The sequence below is a fragment of the Trachymyrmex septentrionalis genome, unplaced genomic scaffold (genome assembly GCF_001594115.1).
Source record: "Trachymyrmex septentrionalis isolate Tsep2-gDNA-1 unplaced genomic scaffold, Tsep1.0 scaffold190, whole genome shotgun sequence".
Classification (NCBI taxonomy): Eukaryota; Metazoa; Arthropoda; class Insecta; order Hymenoptera; family Formicidae; genus Trachymyrmex; species Trachymyrmex septentrionalis.
The window spans coordinates 767471-778420 of NW_017305072.1; the positions used below are offsets into that span (position 1 = coordinate 767471).

General features: G+C 40.5%; 1 protein-coding gene across 1 annotated transcript in view; it reads left to right on the forward strand.

The window, feature by feature from the left end:
* Nucleotides 1–7513, forward strand: part of LOC108747077 (ejaculatory bulb-specific protein 3-like) — a 7990-nt gene extending 477 nt beyond the window's left edge. The window contains exons 2-3 of the mRNA XM_018484332.1: nucleotides 5765–5960; nucleotides 6743–7513. Of these exons, the coding sequence (XP_018339834.1) occupies nucleotides 5765–5960; nucleotides 6743–6888 (342 nt within the window). The 3' untranslated portion in view covers nucleotides 6889–7513. The remainder of the gene's footprint in view (nucleotides 1–5764; nucleotides 5961–6742) is intronic.
* The last annotated feature ends 3437 nt before the right edge of the window (nucleotides 7514–10950 follow it).

Here is a 10950-nt window from a genome sequence, read left to right on the forward strand (position 1 = left end):
AGAGAGAGAGAGAGAGAGAGAGAGAGAGAGAAACTCGTTCCTCGTGCACGCGAAGCTGGGTTGTTTCGGTATGCAAAGAAAATTCTCGCCATCCGAGAATCCCCCGCGCGATATCGTCCCGAGGAGCTTATTCATCGGACGTTCGGGATACGGTACGAGCGACTTAGGATCCTCCTCGTGGACTCTCGCTCGGTGTCGTACATTTACGACAGGAGTATTTGAGGATAGAGGAGGGTCTACCGCCGCTTCTGCACGATTTATTTTTATTGTAATGCGTTTTACACCGCAACGAATGGCTACTCGGAGACGAATAAATTCGCGTCAAAAAATGCACCGCTTTGCATAATTGTATATTTGCTTGGAACGTCGCGGAAACTGCGCGGCTCCCACAAAGAATATCTATACATAAAAAAAAAAAAAAATTAAGTCCGGAATGATCAATCTTGACATATTTATACGAAAAGGACGGTCTTTATAAATTACGAAAAAAACGCATATTATGATCAAAATTTGTAAATATTTTATAAAAAATAATACGATAATGACGAAAAGTAAATATAAAGTAAATAATGAGGTAACATACATCGCGCCGATATTAATAATAATAATAATAATTTGTTCAATTTATTTTATGAAAATACTTGTATTTCCGCGATTCTTGCTTTTACCGAAATAAAGAGTTTTTGATCATCCTTACTGTTCATGTACAGATATTCTATTTAGATGAAGCAAATATTGAAAGTCGATAAAGATTTTATACGCTACATTGCCGAGTTCGGAATGAAATAATGTTTGCTAGACATGTATGCAAAGGCTCGGATTAATGCGCTATTAGATTAAACCAATAATGTTCCATTGTTATATGCCTTTGTACAACTAAACGATCGTACGATGCAAAGTAATTGCATCTTGCGCGGGAAAATACTGTAACGCACTGTAAAATTGCTTTGGTTCACAAAGCGTGGTGGTTGTCCGTATTATGTACATACACCGCGCCGATAATGCGAAAATGCAGAAATAACAAAAACGAAAAGCGAAATACTACATCAAGATCTTTTTATAATTAATGAAGCAGACACATTATATATTTTTACCAATTTGTTTAAATACGACAGGATATTGACCTTAATCGAAATTAGGTCAACATTCTTGCGTTTCGTGATCTGAAATATTTAAAAATATTTGTACCAATAATAATTATATAAAATTTATTTAAGTTAATTACATCTTGTTTTATACGTCAAATTTTGTAAGGACTGAAAAAGATGCGACTAAAAGCTAAATAGTTGGCATATTTTGTTATATATGTATACATATAAAAAATCGTAAAACACATTTTATAATTATATGATAGACTTTATACAGGAAAAATTTGAGAATGTTATTACTATTTTTGTCGAATCGTATAAAGATTAAGTAATTGACATGTTGTACACGCTCGTAAGAAGCGAAGCTCGATGGCTAGAATCGAATCTTACGAAAAAGAAATAGCGATTTCTGTTGTAATAAAATCGAATTATCGAATTTTTGCACGTAGCATGATAACTGTATGTGCGACGCGATTGGCAACAGCTTATCGGCAATGCGATAACATTATAATTCATACATATCGTAATCGTATACTTATGCAAAAGGTGTCGAAACGTTGCCCGACCTGAATGACAATCGCAAAGAAGATTGTTCAACGGTTTTGCAATCTTCAGTGCAACTACTTTAAAGGCGCACTTAAACGACGAATAAATAAAATTTCGATGCAATAATATTATTTTCAAATTTAATAAAATATGAAGAATGAGAGAAATAGCAATAGGTTATATTAGTTTTAATTTCTACATTTCATATATAAAATCGTAAAAAATGTGATATCAAACGATGAGTAGAAAATAAATTAATATTAAATTTGCACAACGTTTAACGTTATTTTTTTTTCATCATTTATTCTAATTTGCGAATAAGAGTTTTAAAAAGATACATTTGCATCACAAGTAAATAGATGAACGAGATAAATGTGCGTGTCTGTTAATCGTCTCCTCAAAATCTACAATTTTATAAGACGAGAAATTATCTTAATCATAGTACAAATATACACTAAAATTTCGTTCAAGTACAGAGTTTCGCTCGACAATGAGATTAATCTACAATCTACTATTAATTTTGTTCTCTCCACTGCTACGCACGAATATCGTGCTCGAAAGAGCGCAAGCTGTGTTATTTATTAGTAATATTATTTACCAATATGAAAACGAGAAGACACGTACTCCCGGCGACAATCTCGCTAGTTTATCTCGATTACCGCCAAGCAACTGTAAATTAGTTTGATAACCGTAAATTAACGCGGCCGCAAATAATGCCGCACCGACGTGGCCGAGGGGAAGGAACGTCGCTAAATTATTATTTATCGAACGGCGACGCTGATATCGGTCGTATAACTTGCAGCTTGCAGGACTGCTTCCGCTGATATATCTCTAGCTACCATTCACCGATGAGAGTACTCTCCATTCGCGGTGAATGTGGATTATTAATTTATAACTGCGAATTGTGTGTGTGTGCCGTTTGCAACACGCGTAGACGTGACGACTTTACGCGACGCGGCGCGACGCGTCGAGTAAATCATCGTAATCGAAGCGAGAGGTGAAAGTGCCGTATCGATAACTGCCCGTAATTATTGCAGTATACGGGCACGGGCAATAAACGTAATTAATACTATACCAACAGTGCGGTTTCGCGACGCGTCGCGTCGTATGCTTACGGCGCATTATCAGCCGTTACATTCAATACGACTGTAATTAACGGCCCGTATACGAATCGCCGTATGTGCAGCGGATGAAGAGAGAGAGAGAGAGAGAGAGAGAGAGAGAGAGAGAGAGAGAATGTAGTGCACGGCACTCATTGGACTAAACATTCCGACGCATTATAACGCGCGAGAAGGACCGATATTAACGCGACGTGCCGGCGATAAAATCTATATATCGACGCCAATTTGCCATTCAGAAAGGGCAATAATTCTTATAATCCACACCGGTTTGCGGAAGTAAGCGGTTTTGCGCGAGCGCGCCCCCGCCTCAAATCCACAAATCACTCCTACGTTATATATATATATATGTACGTGGCGCGGGCTGTGATTTACGGAGCCGTCGCGATTATTAGGATTCTGCCACAAAAGTCGAAATTCGAGATTCCGTCGGGAAATCAGGCGGACGGAGGCTGGTGTGCTAAATGTGACCTGAAATGCAAAACCTAATTACGCCATGATTAAGCCACATTTGGGTCGTGAGACTTGGTGTTGCCAGACATGTAACATTATTAATAAATGTGAAGTTTTACAGTTAATTTTAGAGAGAGAGAGAGAGAGAGAGAGAGAAGGAGAGAGAGATCAATTATTCTATTCAAATTTTTAATTGAAGAATTTTGACGAATTTTAGAAAACTGAAGAATTCGCGATGCAATCGCGAGAAGAACGGTTTTGCCGAAAGTCTAAAGATTTCATCTAAAGATTTAGTTACAAATTGAAATACGAATCTGAAAATCATTTTATTGAATTGTCAAAATAATTATATAGGGCTCTCAAACTGATTGCTAGAAGAATATCACAATTTTTTTATAGCATTTGTTATGCTTAAGTTTTTCTATGTAATTATTTAATTGTATAAGAAAATTATTTTTACAATTTTTTTTATATCAAAATTTTTGTAGATATCTCAGAAAAATCGTTCTTACCGTCTCCCTGTTGAAATGGCCAATTCGTCACCGAGAAGGCTATTGCAATCGACAGGGAGGAATTTGGTATTCAATCTCGCATATATTATCCAGAATACTTAGCGTTACAATGAAAAAAAAAAGGCATAAAAAATTGATCGTAAACCCAGGTACGCGCGTACGCAAAAAGCCGCATAGGCAAGAAAGAAAATCGGACGATCGTAAAGCCCGAGGTTATTCGAAATCCAGGCCGGAGAAAGCAGTGAAAGGGCGCGGCGGGGATTAAAAATTCAAATTATAACGCTGCACGTACAGTAAAAGAGAATAAAAACGAAAGATGAAACAAAACTGTAGTCGGCGAATCATACATTTCCGATCGCGGCGCGAATAGCTCGGGCTTCCAAACGGGTTTACTTACGAGGAGATATGCAAAAGAGGACCTCGATCAGCGCGAATACGTAGCACAAAGGATGTCAAAGGAATCCAATAAACAGCGCGCGAAGGAATTCGATTGCCTACGGGTTCAGGTATATTACGGGCTCGTAATAATCTAGAAATACGTTCCTATGCCCGAACTATCGTGTCGTATAATCAAACGCGTCTCCATAAACTCGTTCTATTAACAACTATGGAGCAATGTGACACACACACACACACACACACACACCCAAATGTACACTTTTTCGATTGCCGCACAAATCCAAAAGAGCCAATTGACCCATATCCCATTTTGAGGTATAAAAACTATCACCAGCGGCAGGACCATCATCGAGCAGCGCGGTTGTTGGTACTTTCAAACATACCTGTATATACGTATATACAGTTCGAAACAGGCATTCACTTTTCAAATGCCCATCATGTAGTGTACATATTTGATGTTTTGAAAATGTCATAAGTGGTATCCAATATTCAATGTTCGACTTCATATTCAGTAAATAGTTTCAATCCTATAAATACGCGGTACGTGTGAGATATTTAAGTACTTTCCAGGTATTTGTGTGCGCGGTCGCGCGCGAGCCCAGAAAATCCTCTTTAATCCGAATGAAATAATAGTATCGTACCGCGCAATAACATGAAATATGAAATTAGCGAACGCTCGTTAGCGATCGCTGAATCTTTCAAGAAGCATCCTTAATGAGAGAGACCACGGTGAATGTGCCGCGGTACAAATGCGGTGCCGAGCGAGGAGAAAATTCACTTCTCGAATTAGAATAGCCGTGAGTTTATGAAAAAAAGGAGAGAATCATCGCGGCGACAAGGAGGTAATTTAAAAGCGGCAACCTTGGTTAAGTTCCGACGACGACGACGACGACGACGACGACGACAATACGCGACGCGACGCGAGGGAGGAGAGAGAAGAACGAGCAAACAGAGATTGGAACTACTCGCATACCCGCCGTCGTATAGCAGCGGCACGACGGTGGGTTGCTGCTTGTTTAGCCGTGTTAGCTTTGGCGTGCGCACCGCCTCGCCTGCAGGCCAGCCCTACCTTATCCGCTTTCGTTACCGCATGACAGACGTGCTTCCGCCCTTATTGTCGGACGGCCGCGCAGCTAATTTCACCCCATACAGGGGCATTGCAGGTATATTCTACGCGCACGCTCCGCGTCCCTGTGTGTCTCCCGTGTCACACCAAAGCCGGGGGGGGGGGGGGGAACCCGTTTACCATAATACTTGCAGATGGTGTAATCACGTTAAGCACTGTCGTTGGGATATCGTCGGAGTTAATAAATTTAACGCCGCGCCGCGCGCTTCGCCCGCAATACGCGTAAAACGGCAATCCCTTTTTTACGCTCCACGGCGTTACACGGCGAAAATCCGAGTGGCAATGAAACCGTTGGCAAACGTTGGACTGTTGTGAAAACGCAGTAGAAAATCTGGATTCGTTTAACTACGGTATACCAATTCCGGTAAACAAAAAAATATTCTGAAACGTTTTTTAGTTTGCGTTTCAGCAACGTTATATACTGGGGGGGGGGGGGGGGGAGGGAGATTCAGTAATTGTAATAATAATTGGTATTGCTATGTGTGGCTCACGTATTTGCATATACGTATAATTATGTTGCAGATCCTCGTCTTGGCCTGCGCTCTGCTCGCTACAGCGATGGCCACTGAATCGGATAGCGAGGGGCAGCAATCTGGCAGATCGCGAGTTTCTGACGAACAGCTGAACATAGCCCTGAGCGACAAACGTTACTTGAACAGACAGCTTAAGTGCGCCCTGGGAGAGGCGCCGTGCGATCCTGTCGGACGACGTTTAAAAAGTACGAGTTAGACTTCGTTATCGCGGAGATCGCGTCTCGCGATTATCCCAAACGGGACTTGGAATAAAATTCCAATTCTTCTTTGATATCACGAGTCTGAGGCGTGAGTAAGAAAAAAAAAAAAAAAGAAAAGAAAACGCGATCGATTTTTTACAGTACTTTGAGAAAAAGACGGAGTAGAAGTGTGCTGGGTATTTTCAGAGTAAATTAGGAATATTTATCGTATCGGAATTGTGCAAGACAAAGTTTACGACGGGTGTAATTTCCATGTAATTTCGGTGAGTTCAATTTCCTTCTGTGAGAGATACGCGAACAAGAACGTCACGCTAATTGTCACGTTTCCGTCGTCGTAGAGTAAACATAGGGGTCGAACGTTTTCGTGTGTCTGTGATGGAAGCAGAACCCGAAGCTCTCTCAGTGAGATCGGTATCAGTCTCAATCCTTTATCGAAAGCGCTAAATATTGTACATTACCTCTAAACCTATTCAAACTTGTACCATAAACGTTTATTCGCTCTTTTGAGGTGGACCCCCCCTTCTTCTATTCTTCCGTCCTTATTTTTCGTTCCACGCACACCTCATAAAAGGTTAAAATTAACATCAGAGATTCCAGAACAAACTGTATACACTCGCGGGAATGTTAAACATCAAATATCGTTATATTCTGCGATAATATTGTGCACACACACATGAATCTCAAGAGAAACTTGCGCATATACGCTTTACGTACATAAAACCGACCCGAAAATTCCCGTTGAAATCCTACGTCGTTATTTTATCCAGGTTTAGTGCCGCTGGTTCTGAGAGGCTCCTGCCCGCAGTGCAGTCCCGAAGAGACACGTCAGATCAAGAAGGTCCTTTCTCACATTCAGCGATCCTTCCCGAAGGAGTGGAACAGGATAGTGCAACAATACGCCGGAGTTCTGTAAACGAGATACGATATAAGCGCGCCAGCCACGAGGCTGGATGTGCTAAATATAGTGAGAAAGGATACGGTGAATCATTTATGGGAACACCGTCTCGATCACATTCATTTATTTAATAATATTATTAACGAATGCACAAGAAAAATATAGCTCGATCGAATGAGATATATTTAACCTTCCATCTGTAATCTGAGTTTTTTTTGTTCTCAATCCAAACTCTTTTTAGAAAAACCAATAAAATCTAACTAACGGACTCCCGAAATTCAAACGATAAATTTATAATTAAGGGTAAGTGAGAGTAAATAACTGCGAATAAATAATCAAGTTTTTTTGCTATTTTAGATTTTCAAAAAGTACGAAAAGGGTGAGGGTTATTTTTTTATCCATTTCCATTACATTATCAAACAGCTCTCTATTTTAAGAGACCAGACTCCGCTTTATTTTGGAATAATTTAAGAGAGAAATTTCGCTTGTACAAAAAAAAGAACAAAAATTATCAATGAAAGGTTAGAATATCATCGGATGCACACATACGTAGAAAGGTAGTTTTGATATGTGAAGATTTTATCTGTATTATCTATTATTTATGTAAGAGATGTTATGTACATGTATAAATTCTATTCGCACATTTGACATATTTAATTATAATCAAGTTTACCGTTTCGTCGTTTTTAATTTAACTCACGTATCTCTATCTGCGTCGAAGTGTCGCCTGCCGTTTCATTAAAACAGTACGCGTACACCGCCGCGTCTCATCCTTGCCTCTTTATTTCACGGTATTCAAGCACCACCTTCTGTTCTGGATCACACGAAGTACCAACGTGCCGCGCGACAACGACGCACGTTTACGCGCGTTCGTTACACTAAAGCGTGATTCGCATTCGCGATGTACAACATCGATTAGGGATATTGGTGTTTAAACCTACGCGTGATCCAGGAGAACGGAAACGGGTCGCGTTACACGCGTTGTTATTAGAGCTTATAAGTATTCCGGGCTCTCGCAAGGATGGTCCCGATGTTTGACCAGGTTTATCGAGTATTAATGACGATCAACAAGTTGCTAATTTATTTGGCACATAATTAACACTATATCTCCGCGCACTCGCTATATATATATACAGCCACCATGATTGCACCCTGATTCGGATTTCGCTACCCCTGGCTGTGAATATTAATTCTACTGTGTCTCGATGTCAAAGCCCTCGTATGCATGCTAATTTAAGTTTGCTTCGTATGCCATTGCGTGCTGTGAAATAGGCTAGTAATTAAACTTTATAAACATCGATAAAAGTGTGCGAGTAGTAGCGCAGCAATAACATCGTCGCCTTAAAGTTTGAAAAGACGCGTTTCAATATTTGCTGCACTGCGGTAGAACTATTTGAGGAAACTTCTCAGCTGTCAGTGACGTCAGTATGCTGTAAGTTGGAATACGTCCCTTACTCACAGTTCGCAATAATCCCAGAATGGAACGAGTCATGCCAATTTGTCAAACAACGAGTTATCGTTTAAAGTGGCATCATTCAGCGAGCTTAAGGCCGAAACTGACCTGTTTTACGGAACAAGCCGTTTTCCGTAACAAGCAAATTGATATTAGACGTTACGTTACACGAAGAAAAAACACTTGAAAACTCGAGTCCTGTTAAAACGTTACATTCGCAATATGAAACTCGTCACAATCGTTCGCATAGTATGTATATATATACGGACAGACTATTATCCGACATCTAAAAATGTTACTTTACGACACGTAAATATCCGACTGGCTGCCAATATTTTCAGCGATGATTTCTCGACGAGACGCGGCCATTCAGTTTTTTGTATAATTGGAAACCGTCTCTCTCGGACCTGCAAAAATCGCGGCGAAGGACGTGAGCGTGATGTGGAAAACTGTGCGTTGTCCTGAAAACGGCTGCAACCGTGGCAGACAAATCTATTGCGTCACCTCGCAAGTTGCGAATCCTTCAACGACACTCGCACGTCCTCGTCTGACTATTTATCGACCACGTGTACCCAGCCGTTCAAACTGGTTTTCGATGATGCTTTCCCGAGAGAAGCGGAGATCTCGACAATTCAGGAAATCCGATTTGCCACTCCGTCTATCCTCGCAAAATTCAAAATTGAAGTCTACGTAGAAATAAGCGAAGAAAGACGCTGACAACTCCCGCATGTACGGCGCTCGTATACAGTGTGCTTCCAAAAAACTTTGTAAATGTAATCATCGAACAATTCGTAGCTTATTTTTCCCTTATCAAAAAAGTATCAATATTGTTTGAAATTAGGTTTCAAATGAAAGGTTTAAAATGAAAAATTCATCCGTAGATTAGATTTTCGAGATGGACATATATACGACTATCGAAATCCTATATTCAATTTCGGATTTATTTTAGATAGAAGAATTCCGATTCAAGTTAAATATTAAATACCTTGGCGACCAAGTTGCTGGAGTATTTAATATTTAAAGTTAAAAGGAGAAACTTAGTTCAAAATCAAATTTCCATTAAGGAAAAAACAGCGCCAACTTGATCAAGTTGAACGTCAGCGAAAGCGCGTCTGAGTATTTCAGTAACATCCTGTACAAAGTGCGACACGACAGGATTCGACTCACGTAATGCTTGTGCATTTTGCATCAGTAAGACGCGATACAATTTAAACAGCTCGTCTCGCTGACTGCAATATGAACTGAGCACACCGATTAAATCGACCTTAGTGCGATTGTGTGATTAATCGCATCGGTATGATCACAGTTACGGATCAATGTTCCGTCCGACAGACATTTAATCGCTGGATAATTAATCCTTCGATCGATGGGCGATTTCCTACACGGAAATCGTAGCGCGGTCGTATTCGAGAGTGTCGTCTCGCCGACGACGAGTTGAAGTCGAAGCTACCTCCACCCCTCGCTGGCAAACATTTGTTCTTCTTGATTGATACGCGATAATACACTTTCATTCGGGAGGGGCAAATATTGGAGATCCCGTCGAAGAAACGTGGAGACAGTATGTTTGCACATCTCGTGTATGTGTCTCGCTGGATGATATTGTACACATGTGCCTTACGTTATTTACACAATCGTCTACAATTCCATTGCTCATTCGCGCGATCGAGCAGTTATTTACATCTGGAAGTTTAAAAATTTCCAACTCCACCGAGAACCGAGAAAAGGCGAGTCGGAAAAATCGCTCGTTACGCCCGAATGCAGCGAACTGTTGTAAAAAAAAAGAAAAAAGACAGGTGTACTTTAATTACTTTTAATTGCTCTAAACAACTTGCAACAATACTCACGTTCTACTAATTAAAATTAAACCGAGTGGATACACAGTAGTGAAAATTGTTCGACTCAAATTCGACGGAAGTTGATTATTTCGAGTACTTGGGGTCCCATTTGATTGAAAAAAGCAAATAAATAACGGCGTTGTATATATGTTACTGGCTGGAAAAAGTTCTTACTCGTATCTCTCCTAATTATTAATTAATTAATTAGCACAGTTATGTTTACGATATAATTTGTATACCTATTCACACACATGCGCGCAAATATCGCACTAACTTTGTGTTATCGTATCTTGCCTCGTTTCCTCTCGACACACACATGGGCGAACTGAGGGCAATATGTAACCTGACGATGAGCAATGTCGCTCGAGCGATTTTCCAAAACGACGATATCACGGCCTCGGGAAAGTGGCGTTATATAGCCGTAAGATTATTCCGGTGTCGGGCAGATTCCCGGTGGTCGTTCGATGGCGGGACCTCCGCTTTATAATTCGTTATACGAGCGTGGTAAAACGGGCCATACCTTCACCGCCATTGTATATCGCTGTAACCGCTACCGACGTCGCCGTCGTCACCGCCGCTGCCGCAAATCCACGACGTCGTTAAAACGACCAGCCTTCAACGTCGTCTGAAAGTTCCCTCGACGCTTGGGCTCATCCTGAGGGATCATCATTTCCACTCTTTATCGACCGCCGTACAAAAGGCAACTCGTTTTGCCCGATGGAAAACAGATAAAAAGGTCCCTCGCTCCATCTCTTTCTTTATATATATATATATATATATATATAGATCTAT